This window comes from Sciurus carolinensis, chromosome 5 (assembly GCF_902686445.1).
Source record: "Sciurus carolinensis chromosome 5, mSciCar1.2, whole genome shotgun sequence".
NCBI lineage: Eukaryota > Metazoa > Chordata > Mammalia > Rodentia > Sciuridae > Sciurus > Sciurus carolinensis.
In genome coordinates, this window is record NC_062217.1 from 146,155,641 (window position 1) to 146,177,846 (window position 22,206).

Below are 22,206 nucleotides of genomic sequence, written 5' to 3' on the forward strand. Positions count from 1 at the left end.
CAATACCAAAAACAAAAACAAAAACGAAAGAAAAAAATGATTATGAAGTTTTTTAACTTTCACTATTAAGCTAAATAATCATATGTAATCTATCAATAAGCATCACACATTTCCCTAAATTCATGTGGTCTCAAATCTTTAGTCATTTGATAGAACAGAGTTTTATCATACCACTGAACCTGATAAGAACAAATTACATAAAACTGTTCATTACTATTACGACTGTAAAGTATTTAATACATTTGTTATTTACAGATTGCTAATGTCAAGTGCTATAAGAATGCATAAGGGTTTTATGAAAAAACTTTAAACCTACAGTCTACATCATCACCCTTGTTTAGAGGATACCTTCTCACCCACCAGAGGAGGACCTCTGACAGCAGACAAGAATACTGCCTGTAGGGACATTTCTATTTCAATTTGTAACATTCCTCTCAATTGTTCTCCTTGTGATAAAATGACTAGATAAATTTGAGCTACAACATTTAAAAAAATTTTTTTTGCTCAGTTTTACTTTAATTGCATGTTTTGTTTGTTTTGTTTTTAACTCCAATAATCTTAACTCTTTCTTAGTTTTGGTTAAAAGCAGTTTCCTATCTTACCTTTGATACTTGGGTTCTGGAGCCCAAATAGTGTAACCTGGCACATTCCCGAATGTAAGCAGGAGCCTGGAAAGGAGATAAAAGAATACCAGGACCAGAGGTTAGTAGGACCTAAAATTCTTTCAGTTCACAAAAAGAGAATGGTTCTCAAACTTATATGACTGGTAGATGACTTTAGAAAGGCCAAAGATTGTCCAAAATGCCGTATTCCATAGCTTACTTTCTCTTGCAACTGAACAGACACTTGACGGAAAAAACTATGAGAAGACACTAATGTAGTTGTTGCTGTTTTTAAAATCAAATATGGCAAGAAAACACTCAAGTGAGCCAAAACAAAAATATAAACATTTGTAAAAAAAAGTTTGCATTCAACAACAACAAAAAAAATCCCCCACCTGACAAACAGCAAGTGATCTCTAGATCACATTTCAGAATCATTGTATAGGAAAACCATTCAGATAAACTAATATAATTACTATGGAGAGGAATATTGTAATATCTAATAAAATTACATTTGCATTTACCCATTATCCCAGAAATCTCACTTCTGGTAATCTATCCTGAAGATATAACTCCAGAAACATAAAACAATTACTTAAGATTAATCAAATGATTGGACACATGTGGGGTCTGGCGGTACATATTCCCACAGACTTCAATGGCTGAAGCAGAAGGATCACAAATTCCAGGCTAGCCCCAGCAGCTTAGGAAAAACTCTGTCTCAAAATAAAAATAAAAGGGCAGGAATGCATTCACTGGTATACTGCTTGCCTAGCATACGTGAGGACCTGAGTTTAATCCCCAATACTGAAACAACAACAAAAAGATCAGATACAACCTAAATGCTCATTAATAGGAAACTAGTTGGTGAATTTTCATAAATCCATACAACTTGCTAGTATGCAGTCATTAAATAAGAAAGAGAGAAACAGAGAAGACAGAAAGAGAGGGACAGAAGAATGAAAAGAAAGAAAGAGAAAAAAAGGGGAGGAAGGCAAGCTGGATGACTTTATGAAGTATATGGAGGGATTTCCAGGATCTACTGAGTGAGAAAAATAAGGCTCAGAACAGTATATGACCTACCTGTGGTAAGAAAGAAGGGGAAGTAAGAATATAAACATGTATGTACATTTACTTTGCTTTTAAAAAAAGAAAAAGTAAGAAGATAAAGCAGAAAATAATAAAAATGGTTAGAGAGGGGCTGGAGAGATAGCTCAGTTGGTAGAGTGCTTGCCTTGCAACCACAAGGCCCTGGGTTCGATCCCCAGTACCCTCCCCCAAAAAAAAGAGAAAAAAAAAAATTAAACTAGAGAAAGGACTACAATTTCTCTTTCCTTTTTTTTTGTAGTTATGACTTTTGAATCATGTAAATATACTATAGGTTCAAAAATGAAATTAAATCCATAAGGAGAAAATGCAATCTCTAAAAGTGAACAAAAACAAGAAAAATGAACAATCCTGGGCAGGAAGAATGATGAAGGAGGTATTATAATACCAGTCCTTAAACTCCACTATAGAGCAATAGTGACAAAATAGCATGGTTTTGGCACCAAAACAGACAGGTAGACCAATGGTACAGAACAGAGGACACAGATACCAACCCACATAAGTACTGTTATCTCATACTAGACAAAGGTGCCAAAAACATACAATGGAGAAAAGATAGCCTCTTCAACAAATGGTGCTGGGAAAACTGGAGATCCATATGCAGTAAAATGAAATTAACCCCTATCTCTCACCCTGCTCTCACCCTGCACCAAACTCAACTCAAAGTGGATCAAGGATCTAGGATTTAGACCTGAGACCCTTCACCAACAGAAGAAAAGTGGACCCAAATCTTCATCATGTTGGCTTAGGACCAGACTTCCTTAGCAAGACTCCCAGAGCTCAAGAAATAAAAGCAAGAATCAATAAGTGGGATGGATTCAAACTAAAAGGCTTTTTCTCAGCAAAGGAAGCAATCAATGATGTGAAAAGAGAGCCTACAGAGTGGGAGAAAACCTTTTCCATGCACACTTCAGACAGAGCACTAATCTCCAAGATTTATAAAGAACTTAAAAAACTTTACACCAAAAATACAAAGAACTCAATCAATAAATGGGCTAAGGAACTGGGTGAATACTTCACAGAAGATATACAGGTGATCAACAATATATGAAAAAGTGCTCATCATCTATAGTAATTAGAGAAATGCAAATCAAAACCAACCTAAGATTCATCTAACTCCAATAAGAACAGCTGTTATCAAGAACACAAGCAATAATAAGTGTTGGCGTGGATGTCGGGGGGAAAAAGGCACACTCATACATTGCTGGTGGAATTGCAAATTGGTGCAGCCACTCTGGAAAGCAGTGTGGAGATTCCTTAGAAAACTTGGAATGGACTCACATTTGACCTGCTATCCCACTCCTCGGTTTATACCCAAAGGACTTAAAATCAGCATGCTACAGTGATGCAGCCACATCAGTGGTCATAGCTGCACAGTTCACAATAGCTAGATTGTGGAACCAACCTAGATGCTCTTCAATTGATGAATGGATAAAGAAACTATGGTATATATATATGCAATGGAATACTACTCAGGCATAAAGAAGAATAAAATTATGGCATTTGCTAATAAATGGATGGAGTTGAAGAATATCATGCTAAGTGAAATAAGCCAATCCCCAAAACCAAGGCCGAATATTTTCTCTGATTAGTGGATGATAATACATACAGGGGTGTAGGGTGGCAAGAGAAGAATAGAGGAATTTTGGATGTGTAGAGGGAAAAGAGGTGGGAGGGGGTGAGGGAAGGAAAGATAGTAGACTGAGACCGACGTTATTACCCTAGGTATATGTATGATTACATGAATGGTGTGAATCTACATTATGTACAACCATAGAAATGAAAACATGTACCCCATTTGTGTACAATGAATCAAAATGCAGTCTATAAAAATTAAAATAAGAATAAATAAATAAATAAAACCCAAATAAATAATGTTGGTACACACATATAATCCCAGACTTGGGAAGGTGAGGCAGGAAGATCCAAGTTCCAGGCCAGACTCAGCAATTTAGTAAGGCCCTAAGCACCTTAGTGAGACCCTGTCTCAAAAAACTAAAATAAAAAGATTGGGGATGTGTAGCTCTGTAGTAAAATGCCCCTGGGTTAACTCTCCAGTACCAAAAAATAAGAGGACGGATGTAAAGATGATAAATTTTATCAGTATTTTATCACAAGAAAAAAGGAATCAGAACTTGCTGATCCTAGAAATTCTTGGCCTCTCCAGATGGCAAAAGATACAAAAATTAAGAGATTCACTATCAAGTAGGTATATTCTAAAGACCAAGCATGGGACTGTACAATCTTTTGCTAAAACCTTAGAAACATGAAAAGGTCAGGGTATTCAGTCACACAAAGCGCTCTTTCAAGAGAGGAAGAGTGTGCCTCCCAAACTCTCTCAATGAACCAGAGGGCCTTTAAGGAAGCTTAAATGGATTGTCCCTGGGCCTTAGCAGCAGGAGACTAAGGTAGAGGATTTATCTTCAAAGATTTGTATATGTGGCTTTTGTCTAATAGAATGAACCCCACTGCAATCCAAAGAAGGACCCACAAAGTCCTTGAGAAAATTATGTTGGCAGAAACACCGCCTGTTTGGCCTGAAAGGGACAAAGAGTACAAAATAAAAGGGGACTGTCAGACCCTCAAAATCCCACTGGCAAGAAGCAGGCAGGATAAAACTGCACAGCTGCCAGCATGTGCTGCCTTTCAGGAAAAGGCAGGATGATTTCGAGGGTGGAGCCAATTACCCCAGGACTGGAACCTACTGGGCCTCCCATTCCTCCCACCTGGGAGGGTTTCCCACTGTCCATTCTGGTTTACAGTGCCAGCCTGGACCCTCCTCCTCCAGGAGCTCACTTTTTTTTTTATCTAAGATTCAACTTCGCTCCATCTTCCTTGTCCTATTACTAACCAAATGCCATCCCTTACCTACCTTAAAAAGTTTCTGGGAGTGTTTGATCATAAAGCCATCCCATCGTTTAACTTTGTGATATTTTCCTGAAGGTCATTTGCAGTGACCTATTCAGAGGAAAGAGAACAGAGAGCAGTAAGAGCTGAGAAGTACTATTTCCCAATAAGCCAATTTCAACCGCTCGGTCATTTCTATCCTTAACAAAAGGAACTCTAAATACAATGGTTGATTCTAGGAAGGCTTATTAGTTCAGCAGCTTCCCACTGGATATACCATAATCTAGAACAATGATATTTCCCTACAGTGACCAGGAAATTCATGAGAACCAATCTTCATTTCCTAATTCTGCTTGAGAATTAGACATGTAAGCAAAATTAAAGAAAATCCAGCCTAGGATTCAAACTGGAGTTTCTCTAAAGACAAAGGAGCACCGTCACTACTGACCCATACCAAAGATGGCATCTTTTCCTTAAAAACACAAACTGTCATTGATTTCCATTCTCTTCTCTCTGCTGCCTCTTTTTAAGAACTAAAGCACCTCTACTATACCAAATTCCTCATCCTCCACATTTATCTTTGTTATTTTATCTATTTGCTCTTCCTAGGACCCCTTACATACTTATTTTTATAACCAAGTTTACTCTCTCCTTTCCCACAGCCTTGGTTACCTGGTTCTAATATTCTCCACTATAAGGCTAAATCTTTTAGTATGGGCAAGTGTTGGTGTGTTCTCTCCTCCCCAACCCACCCAGAGGCTCTTTCTGGCCCAGAGCTTTCTATTATTTTGTTACTAGCTACTTGTTAGGTAAAACCATCTCTTTCCCTTACTTTCTTTTTCTCATTTCCTATAATCTCAAAAATTATTTATAAGTCACTACAACACATCTATTTCTGTTGCCTTCCCAGCAACCTTGTAAGGTAAGTGGAAAGGCTACTATTGTGCCCTGTTCACAGAGAAGGGGCCTAAGTATAGAAAGGGTAAAGGATACAGGTAACATCAGTTGTTTGCAGCTTCCAAGCCAGGAACCCTAGCTCACAATTCCATCATACAGTAAAACCTAATCAATAAATGGGCAGAAATATAACTATGTGCCTTCAGATGAAACATTTGTTTAAAAGACTTCAGATAATTTAGTTCTTATTTAAGTCACTGAGAGGATGTGTCTCAGTAAGAAAAAGCACATTCAGCTGTATCCAAGGAAACCATATCTGTGGGAAACAGGAGGACAAGGCAAGATGACTGCTCTGTGTCATTTTATATAAAACTTAGGTGACATTATCCAGGAAAGTCACAGAGTTCTAGTCTAAATTTATACCAATCTTCAGAAATTAATCTGATTTCCCAAGGAAGTTTTCCTGATCAGAAAAAAAAATCATATTGACCAGTCAAAATGAGTATTTTAGTTTATTTAGTAACTAGAATTTTCCACACAGTTTTCACTAGCAAGTTCCCACACAGGTTTATCAGAAATTGATTTATAAGTAAGGTTACAGGAACTGGCCCCCTCAAGCCTGATGACTCTTGAATGAACTAATAAAGCTCTGGACCTTGGACCCTTGATAACCTCACCAAGGTAGAGCCACAGGATGAGGCCCAGCCCAAGAAAACCAAGCAATATTTACTCTTCCCCCCTCCAACACTCACATTTTTGGCCATAGGACGTGGGGTGCAAACATAAGGGCAAGGTTATAAGCAGACATCTTATTCTTGTCTTGCTTCTTTGCTGTCTGGTACAGGAGATCAAGCAATAACTTCAGCAAGTTACGATTGGGTGGGGGAAGAATGAGGAAGAGTAACTGAAGAGCCTCAATCTGTCGCTCTTTATCTGGTATATTGGTCTTGTTTCCTTTATCATCAAACTGCATCAAATCTTAAGAACAAAAGAAAGAATTGAGAAGGAGGGAGAAAATAAAAGCAAGAAAATCAATACTATTACTATTATCCTCCCTTCAACTCCCACCAAAGAAAGGAGAAAAAAGAATCAAATACAAACAAAATTTAAAAATTATAACACCTTAGCATGTGCAAGGCCTTGGGTTTGAGCCCCAGCACTGGGGAAAGTGAGAGGATGGGCTTTGCCAGGTACTTCCAGTGCAACCATGGACATATTAATGTATTAATGGGCTAAGGATACATCTCATTGGTAAAACACTAATGTGTAAGGCCCTAAGCTCCATCCCCAGCACCACCAAAACAATAATAATAATAATAATAATAATAATAATAATAATAAATGATCAATAAGCATTTGCATGCTCAGTATCATTAGCAATCAAGAAATATAAATCAAAACCATAATGAGATACCACTTAACATCCACTAGGATGACTATAATCAAAAAGACTAACAAATGTTGGCAAAGAGAAATTAAACCCTTCTATATTGCTGGTAGGAATGTAAAATGGTATAAGCACTCTTGAAACATTTGGGCAGTACCCTAAAAGGTTTGAGCTACCATATGTCCCTGCAATTCCATTTGTAGGTATATACCCAAGAAAAATGAAAACATGTCCACACATGATTACCCCCTCCCCTTTTCCTCATCAAATATTTTATGGTTAAAAGAAAATCAGAGTGAATTATACCCTGATAACAGGATGATCCAAGCAGCTCCTCATGGGGTCAAAACCATTGTTTCCTCTCTAACAGGATACATAGGTTATCTTATTTTTGGTACTGGGGATAGAACCCAGGGGTGCTTTACCACTAAGCTACATCCCCAGTCCCTTTAATTTTTATTTTGAGACAGGGTCTCACTAAGTAGCTCAAACTTGCAATCCTCCTGCCTTAGCCTCTGAGATTAAAGGCATGCACCACTGAGCCTGGCTGCAACATAGGTTATCAATAAAAAACAATCCCCTGCATAATCAGAATTTCAAAGAATACTAACAACCATTTGGATGTAATTTATATAGATCAGAAAATCATTTCAGTGTGTTAAATTGTTTAATCTCAATAATAATTTCAGGAAAGGCAGATAATATTTCTAGAAAATGCATTCTGTTATTATGAAATTGAAACCAAAAATTCCTTCCAATTATCAACAAGATATATCAAATGCTGCAACAGGGCCACACCTTAATATATTCTCCAGGAATCAAGGAGCAGTGAAGCAGAAGATTTCAAAAACTGCACTAAATGAATGAACTCAACAGGAAAGCAAATGAAAACAAGCATCCTTATGTTAACACAAAAAAAGAATCTATCAGTATTTTCTAAATCTTTTCCAAAGCTCAACCAGTTTATTTCTCCCCATAGTAAGTGTAAAAATACATAACATTCTAGCAGTACTACTCATTGGTACCATCTAGATTGCTAGTGAAAATGCTTTAAAAAAGATTTAATCTGGCCCAGTGCCATGGCACATGCCTGTAATCCCAGCAGCTCAGGAAGCTGAAGCAGGAGGAACTCAAATTCAAAGCCAGCCTCAGCAACTTAGTGGGCCTTAAGCAACTCAGCGAGACCCTGTCTCTAAATAAAATACAAAAGAGGGCTAAGGATGTGGCTCAGAGGCTAAGTGCCCCTGGGTTCAATCCCAAACACCAAATTAAAAAAATAAAAAGAAAAGACCAATCTTGTTAGATTTTTAAAAATTCAAAACTAGCATGTTTTTACACATAATAAAAAGTATCCAAGGAAAAATCACTATATTTCTCTGTTCCTTAAAGTTAGAAAACAGGAAAAAAATAAGGGGCACCATGTTGCACACCTGTAATCCCATCAATTCAGGAGGCTGAGGCAGAAGGATCTCAAGTTCTATGCCAGCCTCACCAAACTAGCAAGGCTCTAAGCAACTTACTGAGACCCTGTCTCAAAATTTAAAAAAATATTTAAAAAGGGCTGAGGATGTAGCTCAGTGGTAAAGCACCCCTAGTTTCAATCCCCAGTACCAAAAAAAAAAAAAAAAAAAAGGGGAAAGAAATGCTCAATGGCAGAAAAGTAAGTAAACGCAGCATGGATTTTGATGCTATGTACACTTAGAGCCTATGGCAACATAATGGCTGTGCAAATAAAGAATTAATTTCCTACCACAAAGTCATAAAGAATGAGGAAACCACTTATGAGTAAAATACAACATTCTCCAAGATACATTAAGTGAAAAAAGCAAATCACAGAACCATGTGTGTAATACCCTACCATTCCATAAAAAGAGGAGAAAAGGAATATATGTAGGCATTGCTATGTGTACAAAATAATTCTGGAAGCTACATTAAAATCAATAGCACGGGTCCCCAGAACTAGGTTCTGGGGAACAAGAGTGGGAAAGAGACTTTTAATTATATAGTCTTTGAACATTTTAAATTTTGAACTATGTGAATATATTACCTATTCAAAACACAAATGATTTTTTCAAAACAAACTTGTAAGTGCAGATAATCTCAACAAGACATAGAAATACTTAGCCAAAACAAAGCAAACATACCAAACCTATAACTATATGAGTTGTGTGAACCCAGTGAATTCATACAATACAATACAATGAAAAGCATTTATTTATCGAGCAACTAAAACATTCAAAGCACTATGCTAGGCTCCCAGACCTAACTTAGCTAAATCAAACTTAACTGGCCAATACTTATGAGTATCCAGAGAAACCTAGCAATATCACAGAGTTTTAAATAGTATCAGCAGAAGTATTACAGTGGGTTACAAATCAGAAAAATCCCAAAGGATTTTACCAAATTTAAAGAAATGTGTATATATCTCCTACTCACCAGCAATTTTGAGGTGTGCATGGAAATGTTTATGGGTCAACAGGGGCTCCGGTAACTCTCCTAGAAACATCTTCAGCAAGTGGCAACATCATTTGAGTGAAATTCCCCTGATTCCAAGTCAATATCAGTTCCATTATTGAGAGCATCCCTTAAAATCTGCTGTCGGACACTATTGCCTGGTACTCTAAACAAACCCTCTACTCGCAAGTCTGCTTAGCATAGAAGAAACAGGTAAAAAAAAAAAAAAAAAAAAAAAGCCGAGAGAATTTTTGATTAATATATATAGTCTAAGTAATACTTTTTCATTTAAAAGACGTTTTATAAAACTCTTAAAAGAGGGTTTTGCCTTTTTTTTTTCTAGAGAAGTTTGGAACCCACTGGAACCCTGAGGAGATATATCTGGACATCCCTGAACACCTGGAGAATACCTAACTGAAAGATGTTCCTGTCAGGAATCATTCATCCTCCTACAGTACTCTACAGAGACCTCTGGATTTAACCAAGTCAATGATCAGAATGAAATTGGAAAAAAGAAAGAAAAACCAAATCTTCCTGAGGACCCCTTCCCTCTTGTTCTTCCCACACTCTGTAGCAGCTAAGTTCATCTGTAGAGGTTTGTTGCTCCTTAAACTGATTTCTCCAATTCAGAATAAACCTAGAGTCTCTGTGCTGGTCCAGAAACTAGAACTCTAACACATTAGATCAGCTTTCAGGCTAGGAGATTCCCAGAAGCTTAGGGTCATCTCAACTAAACTATTCTTCCCTTCTAACCAGGTTCTATGCTTATTTAAGGAGATTTGAAAAAGGATAGGGGGAAGACATACAGTTGGCTTGATCTAGAAGCAGATGTCCATGTTTTCACGTTTGTATAACCCCCTTATTTAGGGATCTGAATTTACATGCCTTCAGGGCCAAGCAGGTAACGGTAAAGGACTAAATGGGAACCATATTAAACTGGAGAACATCCCTGTGCTCCAGCTGATTGTGTCCAAGTGGAAATAGAGCCCAAGGATGCTAGATCTTCCTACCACCCAAAGAAGTTGAAAACCTGGACTCTCCCCCATTTTAAAACACTGATAACTAATTTTATTTTTAATGTAATCCTTTGCCAACAAACAAAACGTAAATACAAATGACTCAAACTCAAGCTGCTAGTTCACAGCCTGTGTTCTAACTCCTAGCACAATGTGCCATGTAAATAACTTATAAACAAAGACTTGGATTGGCTAAAGACACATGTTGAATTTATCTAGGCATCATATAACGTCACATATGTCACACATACTCAGCTGTGCCAAGCACTTAGAGCAATGACATGAATAGCATGACTCCTAAAAAATGAAATGAAGGGCTAGGAATGTAGCAAGCATGAAGCCCTGGGTTCAAGCCCCAGTACTGCAAAGAAAGAGAGAAGGAAAGAATGGAGGGAAGGGAGGGGAAATTAGGTAAAGAATATTAATTCTGAATATGAAAGATGAAAAGTACTATGCTCCCTTGAATAAATGTCATGATTCTTTGGAGGACAATGAATTCTTTAAAAAAGAAACGTCTGTATAAAGGAGTAAATGTAATTTCATAGGCACTATGCAATTTATATACATCTGAGAATATATGGCAAATCAATACATAAGATGAAGTTTAAAAGGAAATACACTTAAAAATCTGCCACCTGAAATTAATTATCACTGGTTAGTTCTTTTGTTGCTTCTACACACCTCATGGTAGTTGGCTCTCAATGGAAAACTGACTATTTTTCATTTAACAAAGAACAATAAAACTTGGAGTAGTCTTACTTTTGTGCAGATATTCAATCAGTTGGTATATCTGGGCAATGCCTTCCTCTGTCAGTGGGGATCCGAATACCACTCCTTTTTCTGAAAAACCATATGAAGGATAGAGCGATATTTCACATAAATAGTACAAAACTATCATACTTAAAACCACTCAAGCAGCACATTTCACAGTTCAGCAAATGTTTTCAAAGGGTCAACAAACAAAAAGTTTAGCAATGGCAGTGTACCAGAAAACACAGATCAATTCTCAACCAACTCTAAGTTCAGTATTAAATTGTAGGTTTCTTCAAGGCAAAGACCATTTTCTTATTTAAATAACAATACCTAGCATGTTACTATTTAATTAAAAAACAAACCAAAAACAACTTAAACTATGATTGATTATCCACTGGAGTAGCTACAGGGACTTGACCTGTTAATGTGTAAGCATTTTTTTCTACCTTAATGATTTCCTTATATTTGATAAAATACCACCTCTTGAATATGTTATCAAAAGTTGGGCTACGGGGGCTGGGTTGTAGCTCAGTGGTATAGTGCTTGCCTAGTATGTGAAGCACTGGGTTCCATCCTCAGCACCACATAAAAATAAATAAAACAAAGGTATTATGTCCATCTGCTACTAAAAAAATAACAATAATTTTTTTAAAAGCTGTGTTATTTCTTTATTTCTGGGAAGCCTCTTTTTGGGTGATTTGTAGGTACCTGCCTTATCAATGCATTCCATAGAATGAAAACATTTGAGAAGTACTGCAATAAAAAATGTCCAGGCTTTCTTTATTCTTCAGCTATGTAACTTTTTTTAAATTATTATTTTAATATTATTATTATAATAATTACAGCCCTACAGTTATGCACACCAGGAGGATCACTTGAGCCCAGGAGTTTCAGGCCAGGCAAGATACCATCTCAAAAGAAAATCTGGAAAATTAAATATTATTTAGTACACTATTAATGTAGCCCCCAAATTAAGATGACCCTGTTAACTACCTAAACTAATCATGTCAATCTCTCAGGGATTTAATATAGTTCCTTTAGTTTAAATATTTTTTTTGTTATGTTCTTTTTTAAATATTATTTTAGTTGTCAATGAATCTTTTATTTATTTATTTATTTTTATGTGGTGCCTTGAACCCAGGGCCTCACACAGGCCAGGCAAACGCTCTACCACTGAGTCACAACTCTAGCCCTAGTTTAATTATTTACTTATCTAGTTTTATAATTTTTATTACTAGTACTTAACATTCAAATGAGGAAAAAAAAATGATCAAAAAAATGTTATCAGGGTTAATTACAACTCCTCAGTGAATGTTCTGATGTTAGAAGTAAAGCCAAGGGAAGGCTGGAAGTGGTGGTGGTACACACCTATAATCCCAGCACTCAGGAAGTTAAGACAAGAGGATCCAGAGGATCACTCCAGAAATTCAAGATCTGCCTAGGCAACATAGACAGACCTTGTCTCAAAGGGCAAAAAAAGAGTAAAGCCTGAGGAGCCAGTGACATCTGCCCAACTTCACAGACACATCTCCTACCCTTCCGCTTGAGAGACATTAGGGACCGGGAAGAATCCTGATGCTGGCCGACCCCACCAGGCAACTTTAAGTCCACTTCCCCCATCAGCTGAGCCAACTCCGTTCCAGGTAAATCATAAGTCTTGTGATATTGCTGACCACCAACTCGGTGAAACACCTCAGGTTTCTCATGTCGCAGTTTCTCCACAAAAAAGTCAGGATTGAAGATAATGGGCTGACCTCGAAGGGAAGAATCATTGCAGATGACAAAATTACAGATGGCATCACTGAAAAAAAATGAAAGAAGACTCTTTGCGGGGATCATTTTTGTATGCATTCTTATGCCCCACCTGATGCACTATTTGGTCCCTGGGTCCACACACAGGCTGAGGTTTTCCAAAGACCTTCCCTCTAATTGAGCCAACTGCCCTTGTCAGTTCCTCACAGCAAAAAAGTTTTCATAGTCCTCCCTCTTCCGGTCACAACTGCTCCAGGAGCAGTAGCTTACAGAGCTGACATGGCCAAGTACAAGAACCATACCACACATAACCAGTCCCAAAAATGGCACAGAAATGGTATCAAGAAACCCAATTACAAATATAAGAATCTTTTAAGGGGATAGATGTCAAGTTCCTGAGAAATAGGCATTTTGCCAAGAAGCACAACAACAAGGGCCTGAAAAAGATGTAAGCAAACAATGCCAAGGCCATGAGTACACATGCCAAGGCTATTAAGGCCCTCCTAAAGCCTAAAGAGGTTAAGCCCAAGATGCCAAAGGGTGCCAGCCTCAAGCTCGATTGCCTTGCCTTCCTTGCTACCCCAAGCTCGGAAGTGTGCTTGTTGTGCCCACATGCCAAGGAAGCAGGCTCTGCCAGGCAAAGGCCAAAACCCAAGCCCAAGCCAAGACTCAGGCTGCAACTCCAGCTCAGTATCAGCTCTGGCTCCAGCTCCCACTCCCACTCCAAAAGGGTGCCCAGGACCCTGCAAAGGTTCCATAGTAAAAGCTTCTGCCTAAGAATGTGAGGACATAGGACTGGAGTGCTTCTAGGCCCCTGTCTGTAGGGACGGATATCCTCCCTGTGCTGTTTGTACAAATAGGCAGGGAGAAAAAAAAAAAAGTTTTCATAGGACTAGAAGACAGTTAACAGGTACATAAATAGATATTCAGTTTTTGTTCAGATCTACAGATTAGTTTATTATATATTTATGAATGTATGTATGTATTTAGCAGCACTGGGGATTGAACCCAGGGCCCTCAAGCATACAGTACACTCTCTACTACAGCTATAACCCTAACCCAGTTTTATTTTAAAATTGTTCAATTCTGGATGCCTCTGACATATCCATCACCCAAGTCTTACCTTTGCACAGAAAGTTTCTTCTCCCTAGGGTCCCTGTACTGGTTTTCTATTTCCACATTACATTTGACTATACTCCTGGCAAAGCTCTTTGACACTCAGAAATACTTTCTTCTCTGTTTTTTGTTTCCCAAGGCCTAACTACTGGATCCCTTTTTACTTCTAATATTTTACATTTAGGCACTGTATTATTAACCTGATGTGGTGATGCATTCCTATAATCCCAGCTATCAAGAGGCTGAAGCAAGAAGATCACAAGTTCAAGACCATATTAGGCATTTAGTGAGACCTGTCTCGATAAAAAATTTAAAAGGACTGAGGATTTAACTCAGTGGTAAAGCATCCTTGAGTTTAATTCTCAATACAAAAAAAAATTTTCAAACATAAGCTGAGTACAGTGGCACACTCTATAATCCCAGTGGCTTGGGAGGCTGAGGCAGGAAGATGACAAGTTCAAAGCAACTCAGTGAGACCCTGTCTCTGAATAAAATACAAAATGGGGCTGGGGGATGTAGCTCAGTGGTCAGTGCCCCTGAGGTCAAGTGCCCCAGTATCCCCCTCCAAAAAATTCAAACTTAAAAATAAAAAGAACAGGGGATATAAGTTAAATCCCTAGTGCCACAAAAAGAAAAAAAGAACTGTATTATCCCATCTCTATTAGCAGATATATCATTGTTTATTCCCATCACTAATTAACTCTAATGTCTTGTCCTAAACCTTATTATACAAAGTCATCTATTATATAACCAATGAACAGATAAACACAAGTCAGAAAGGACAAGTTATCACATCTCATTCAAGCAAAGTTAAGTTGACCTGACTTGCACAAACATTTTCACAATAAAAACAATCAATTTAAAAGTTGTTTACTACATCATAGGTACTAAAGCAATATTCAAGGAAAAATGACACCCTCTAAATATTAACTATAACTAATCAATAATAACACTTTACCAACACTACATGAATAATTTTTAATAACAGTATAATGAAAACAAGGCATGAGTAAATTTCAAAGTCAACTCTACTTACATGAAAAAGTATTAAATCATTTTAATCAACAGCCCAAATTTGCAGTTGGTGGCTAGTAGATTCTTTCTTGGCTCTAAAATTATAATGTACTCTGAGAAATTACATGAAAATTTAAAACTATGGCAGGGTGTGGTTGCATCCAATATAATCCCAGTGAGTCAGGAAGCTAAGGCAGAAGAACTGCAAATTCCAGGCCAGACTTTGAGACAGGGCAACTTAGCAAAACCCTGTCTCAAAATAAAAAGGACTGGTGATGTAGCTCAGTAGTAAAGGGCCCCTGCATTCAATACCAAAAAAAAAAAAAAAAAAAAAAAAAAAAATTTAGAACTATGAATGTATGTTCTCAAATCAAAAAGTCACTCAGAGAGGGGCTTAGCATGTTTATCTCCTCAACCTTTTTATACACCAAAATAGCTTATTTTTCCTGTATAAACTTAAAGATGCGAATAATATAATATAAGTCAATTAGAAACACTTTCATCTTAAATCTTAGACCAAAGACTTTTTTTTTTTTATACTGGGGATTGAACCCAATGGTGCTTTAACCACTGGTGTTTTCAGCTAGTCAAATTTAGCAGTAGAGGACTGCTTTTCGACACAGGTTCTCACCAAATTGCTAAGCTGACAATAAACTTGTGATTCTCTTGCTCAGCCTCCCAAGTAGCTGGAATTACTAGGATTATAGGTGGGTGCTCCAGCACCTAGCCAGTAAGAGCCTTTTTTTATTTTTTTTAAACTTTATATTATTTATTTATTTATTTATTTATTTATTATGTGGTGCTAAGGATCAAATCCAGTGCCTCACACATGCTATCAACCACTCTACCACTGAGCCACAACCCCAGTCCAAGAGCTTTTTTTTTTTTTAACCACTGCGCCACACTCCCAGTCCTTTTTATTTTTCATTTTGAGACAGGGCCTCACCAAGAAGTTGCTTAGGGCCTCTCTAAATTGCTGAGTTTGGCTTTGAACTTTCAGTCCTCCTGTCTCAGACACCAGAGTTGCATTACAGGTGTATGCCACCATGCAGGACACAAGAGTCTTTTTTTGAAGTCAGTTTATTTCAGGCAAGAAATAAGAATCAATATAGAACTATTATTTTAAATCACTGCCAATGAGAAATTCTACTTACTGAGAAAACCAAAAAAATCAGGAAATGTGTAAGTACCAAAAAGAAACATAATTTATAGAGCCTAAACTAATCATTTGTGGAATTTTACAGGAATTAAAATCCCTTTGAAGTCTGAATAACTAATTTCAGATCAAATAGTTCTAAAACATAAAAGTATATATGGAAAGCATCCATTACATTCCTGAAGTGAAATCACATATACACATAAAACCTACAGAATTTTTTCAATGTCCAGAGCATGACTCAAGTTAAGACTCTAAAACTTCTATCACAGCTGACCCTTGCAGCACTAAAAAAAGGAGTTATAAGCACAAAGTCCCTAGCTATATAGTTTCTCAACAGTCCTTCCTACCTGGCCATCAGTCCCAAGACCCCTCCTGAACAGCCTGAACAGGTGAAGAGTTCAGGTTGCCCCTAGTTCTCTGTACCAAATACAAGAAAAAGAATACCTTGGAAGTCCTAACATGTAAGTAACACATAAACAATTTCCTTTCTTTTCCCCTCTGTTTTTCCCCTCTGCCCTCCCAAGTTCATTACTTGTTGTTATGCTATGCTTTGATTTTTCTTTAAGCTAGTTTTTTTTTTGTTTGTTTTACCTCTTTCTCACTTTTTCTGACTGTAGAAAATAAAACAGTATTTAAGACATGGGAATGGTTTTAAAAGAAGGAAAATGGAAGATAAGACACGAAGGTTATTTTATAAAAGTTATTCCTGAATCACAAAGTCCACTAATCCCCTTCCAAACAATATGCAATGCCGAAAAGGCTAAGAATATCAAGGAACACATTCAAGAACTTCAGAGATTTCTAGAACTAGAGAAAAATACAATATTTAAGCAAAAACAACTCCTTATTTTTTAATATTTTAAAACAAACTTCAAGTTTGCTCCAAGTTCAAGAAAAATAAATAAATTTCTTACATAAATGCTGAAAGCTTCTGATGAGGCATTGGTAAACCGAAGAGACAGGAAAAAAGCTTTCTCCTTTATGTGACACAGGAACTCTCCTTTCCCTGCCCCAGCACAGCCTACACAAATTCCAGACATGCTGGACAACACAAGGACACATTATGGGGCCTGAAAGGCAATACTTATTAGGACTCTGAGCACTCTTTTGCAAGTAGGGAACAAAACAGGAATAAAAAAACTGGACCAGTTAACTGTATTTGCCAACACATACACATGAAGCTCAACAGGAGACTCCCATCACCACTCAAAGTTGTATTACATGAAACAATTCCATAATGTAAGAGCACAAGAAGAAACAGTTTTACAATATATGGGGAGGGTTGATCCCTACCTCACATCATACACAAAAAATAAATTTCAAACAGAATAAAGATCTAAATATGAAAAACTAAACTTTAAAAACTCTAGAGCAATAATTTATTTGCTCTTTTGCATGGCTCAGGCTCAAACCCAGGGCCTCACAAGTGCTAGGCAAGTGCTCAACCACTAAGCTACCTCTCCAATCCTGAAAACAGTATTTAACAATAAATTAGCCAGGTGCAATGGCACATGCCTGTAATTCCAGCAATTCAGGAAGCTTCAGGCAGGAGGATCTCATGTTTAAGGACAACCAGGACAATTTAGAGAGATCCTGTCCCTAAAATTAATGAGGCAACAGAAGAGCTTACCTTTTTTTTTTTTAAGAGCTTACTTCTTGTTGTCATTGTGTTGTTTTTCAGTCTTTTGCTGTGAATTGAACCCAGGGACATTCCAACACTAAGCTACACCCCAGCATTTTTTTTTTTTTTTTTTTTGAGACAATGTCTTGCTAAGTTGCTGAGGCTGGCCTTGAATTTGCTTGTGATTTCCCTGTCTCAGCCTCACAAGTCACTGGGATTACAGGCATGTGCCACAGCACCAGGCAAGAGTTTCTTAAAGAGGATGTAAAAAGCACAGTCCACAAAGAAAGGGGTGATAGATTTACCTACATTAAAATTTAAAACTTCGATAAAAAAATGACATTTTAAACAAAGTTTTGTTGTTTTTTGTTTGTTTTTGTTGAATTTTTGTGTTTTTTTTGAAGTGCTAAAAATTTAATCCAGGGTTCCAGCCCTCTTTTGTATTTTTTTATTCATGGCAACATAATACCCGTTCCTAACAAAAAAATGCACAAATAAATGTAAAACTTTAAAATAATGAAAGACATCTGTCATATATATAACTAACAAAGAATTAGTAACCAAAATTTATTAGTAAGCATAAGAATGAGGACATTCAAGAGAAAAATTAGTCAAATAACAAGATCAGTGATTTGTATAAGGCAAGGCCTTAATGATTAATAAACATGCTTTATCACAGTAAAGCAAATTTTAAAATGGTTATCTTTCTCTGTCTATCATTTTGGTAAAAAGTATCAAACTTGGGTGAAATCTCGTATGTATGTATTTACTAATTAAAATTATGAGTCAGTGTTTAATTTGATCAAATACTTTTTGTATATCTATTAGATGATATTTTTTTTCTTTATTTTTCTACTGTAGTGAATATCACTAGCTTTCTGCTAAACCAACCTTGCATTTCTAGAATAAACCAAATTCACTTATGCTATATTATCATTTTAACATACTGCTGAAACAGTTTCTTCAGATTCTCTCTAAACATTCACAAGTGAGAATGGTCTGGAATTTTTCTTTCTTATAATGCCTTTGTACCAGACATTGTACCAGATGTGGTGACACATATTTGTAATCCCAGCTACTTGAGAGGTTTTATATCAGGGTTGTATGGCCTTACAAAAGTTAGGTAGGGACTGTGTCTTATTTTTCTATTTTCTGAAAAAGTTCACGTGAGACTGGTGTTATTTCTTCTTTAAATGTTTGGTCAAACTAGCTGATGAAGCCATCTGGACCTAGAATTTTCTTCTTAAGAAGGTTTTCCATTATATATTAGTTTATTTTAGACTATAGGACTATTTGTGTTTTCTATTTCTTCCTTGCATAATGTTCTTAAATTGTATATTTCTAGAAAAGTGTCTATTTCGCATAAACTTATTTATATTATCCTCTTCTTTTTAAGGATTATAGGTTCCAGAGTGATAAACCCCAAATCTTTGTTCCTGATACTGGTAATCTATGTTTTCTCTCTTTCTTAAAATTATGATTATTAGTGGTTATCAATTTCATTAGCTTTGTCAAGATTCCAACTTTTGGTTTTGTTGAACCTCTCTATTGTATGTTTATTCCTTTCATTAGCTTCTGTTCTTTATTACTTTCTTCTACTTTTTTTTAATTAATTTTTTTTAATGGACAGAATGCCTTTATTTGTTTATTTATTTTTATGTGGTGCTAAGGATCAAACCCAGTGCCTCACACATGCTAGGCAAGCACTCTACCACTGAGCCATAACCCCAGCCCCTTCTACTTTTCTAAATTCAGGACAAAGGTGGCACTGGAAATATATGATCTTTTCACAGAGACACTTGGATATCTACACGGGAAAAAAAAATACCTATCTCACACTATACACAAAAATCAGTTCCACGTGAACTATAGATCTAACAGCAAAACAATAAGCCTCTTAGAAGGAAACACAGAAGAACATATTCTTGAACTCAAGGTGAGGAAATAATATTTATTCTCCTCTGAGGTGCCAAGGATTCAAACCGCGGCCCTCGCACATGATAAGCCAGCGCGCTTCAACATGAGCTGTTTCTTAAACTCCGAGGAAATAATGTTTAAATAAAACCTAAAAAATATAACTAAAAAGAAAAATATTAATATACTTGACTTCATTAAAATAAGAATGTGATAATTAAGACAAATAAACACAGGATGGGAAAATATAACTGCAATATAAATAATCAAAAAAGGACTCATATCCTGAATATACTAAGAATTCACAACCAGGTGCAGTGGACCACGCCTGTAATCCCAGCAACTCAGGGGACTGAGGCAGGAGAATCACAAGTTTAAGACCTGCCTCAGCAATTTAGCAAGGCCCTGAGCAATTTAGCGAGATCCTGTCTCAAAAAAAAAACATTAAAAGGACTGGAGATGTGGCTCGGTGGTAAAGCACTCCTGGGTTAAATCCCCAGTACAAAAAAAAAAAAAAAAATTACTCCAGGCAAAGTGGAACATACCTATAACTACAGCTATTCAGGAGGCTAAGGGAGGAGGATTCCAAGTCCAAGGTCAGCCTGAACAATTTTAGAAAGACACTGTCTCAAAATAAGAAATTAAAAAGCACTTGGGATGTAACACAGTAGTAGAATACCCCTGGGTTCAATTGCCAATACCTTAAAAAAAAAAAAAAAAAAAAAGGAATGTCCACAGATTGATAAGAATTTTTATAAACAACCCAATTTTTTAAAAAATGGGCATGGGATTTTATTCCTCAATTTTTTTTTATTCTTTACGAATCAGATAGGATTAATCAGGGTATTGTAAGTTGTGATTATGCAGGGACACTAATAGCATATCATGTGAACTCCTATCATCATGTTTGATATCTGCCCTCCAAAAGGAGGAATAGGATTATCCCACCTGACTTGGAATTTTAAAAGACAGCCAAATGGCCAACTTTGAAAAAACTGTTCAATCATATTAGACATCAGGAAAATGCAAATTAGAACAATGATATACTTTTAACCACTAGAATGGCAAAAATTAAAGAGATTGTACCAGATGTGGTGACACATATCTATAATCCCAGCTACTTGAGAGGCTGAAGTAGGGGGATCACCAAGTTCATGGCCAGCCTCAACAATTTAGTAAGATCCTATTTCAAATAAAAAAATAAAGGCCGGGGATGTAGCACAGTGGCAAAGCACCTGCCTAGCATATTTAAGGTCCTGAGTTCAATCCCCACTAACACACACACACAAAATTAGAGATGGACCCCACCAGGTTTAGGAGAGAGCAACAGGATCTCTATTATATTGATACTGGTGCTATATATTGGTGCAACCATTCTGAAAAACTGGTCTTCTCTACTAAAGTTAAACAAAGTGTACAACTATGATCCAACAATTCTATTCCATACCTAACACACGCACCAAAAACTACTAACAAGAATGTCCAGTGTGCCGAGAATGGTGACACATGCCTATGATCCCAGCAATTTGGAAGGCTGAGGCAGGGTCTTGCTAAATTGCCTAGGGCCTCACTAAGTTGCTAGGACTGGTCTTGAAAAGAGTCCCTAAGCAATTTAGCAAGACCCTGCCTCAAAATTAAATATGAGCCAGTAGTTTGGCACATGCCTATAATCCCAGGGGTTCGGGAGGTTGAAGCAGGAGAATCACAAGTTCAAAGCCAGCCTTAGCAAAAGCGAGTTACTAAGCAACTCAGTGAGACCCTGTCTCTAAATAAAATACAAAATAAGGCTGTAGATGTGGTTCAGTGGTTGAGTGCCCCTGAGTTCAATCTCCCATAACCAAAAATAATAATAATAATAATAATAATAATAATAATAATAATGAAAATAAAAAATGAAAAGGGCTGGGGATGTGGTTCAGTGGTTAAGCACCCATGGGTTCAATTCCTGGTACCAAAAAAAAAAAAACAAATTAGTGAAGTTGGGTGCAGAAAAGAGTATTGATTGTATTATTCTATATACTTGTATATACGATCAACATTTCATAATTTTTTTAAAGAAATCAAGAAGCTTTTGCCTAAATCTCACTACAACCTGACATAAATATCATGGAGGTGTTGAGTACAGTGTAGCTCAGAGGCAAAGCATGTGCTAGTATGTGCAAGGCCCTGGCTTCAATCCCCAGCACCAAAATAATAAAAATTAAAATAAATTATGGAAATCAAAGTATATATTAAAAGTTATTTTCCTCATCACAGAAGTTTTTGTAGGGCTGAGGATGAGGTTCAGTGGTAGGACACTTACCTGACATGGCAGAGCCCTGGGTTTGAGTCCTAGCATCCCTGAAAAAAGTTTTTGCATCAATATGATCAGAACCAGGAGAATTTGCAGCTAGGTTTGTAGGCATACAGAGATAGCAAGGGCTCTAGTTAGATATCCTAAAGAATCACAGAGGTAAGACCACACAAAAAGAGTAATTTTAATTTAACCTACTTATAGTCTACAATTACTGATTTTACCACTAGATGGTACCCTGCACGTAAGGTGATACACTTAATAAGGGCTGGAA

The 22,206-nt window shown here is 36.8% G+C and overlaps 1 protein-coding gene and 1 non-coding gene across 2 annotated transcripts in view; both read right to left on the minus strand.

Annotated features, from left to right (window-relative positions):
• Positions 1–22,206, minus strand: part of Arhgap19 (Rho GTPase activating protein 19) — a 46,353-nt gene that overhangs the window by 12,590 nt on the left and 11,557 nt on the right. The window contains 8 exon segments of the mRNA XM_047553508.1: positions 603–668; positions 4,582–4,616; positions 4,619–4,667; positions 6,202–6,431; positions 9,277–9,354; positions 9,357–9,485; positions 11,070–11,150; positions 12,599–12,864. Coding sequence (XP_047409464.1) covers positions 603–668; positions 4,582–4,616; positions 4,619–4,667; positions 6,202–6,431; positions 9,277–9,354; positions 9,357–9,485; positions 11,070–11,150; positions 12,599–12,864 — 934 coding nt within the window.
• On the minus strand, positions 20,463–20,594 carry LOC124986022 (U8 small nucleolar RNA). Its single transcript, XR_007108934.1, has one exon. It is a non-coding gene; the product is annotated as a U8 small nucleolar RNA (small nucleolar RNA).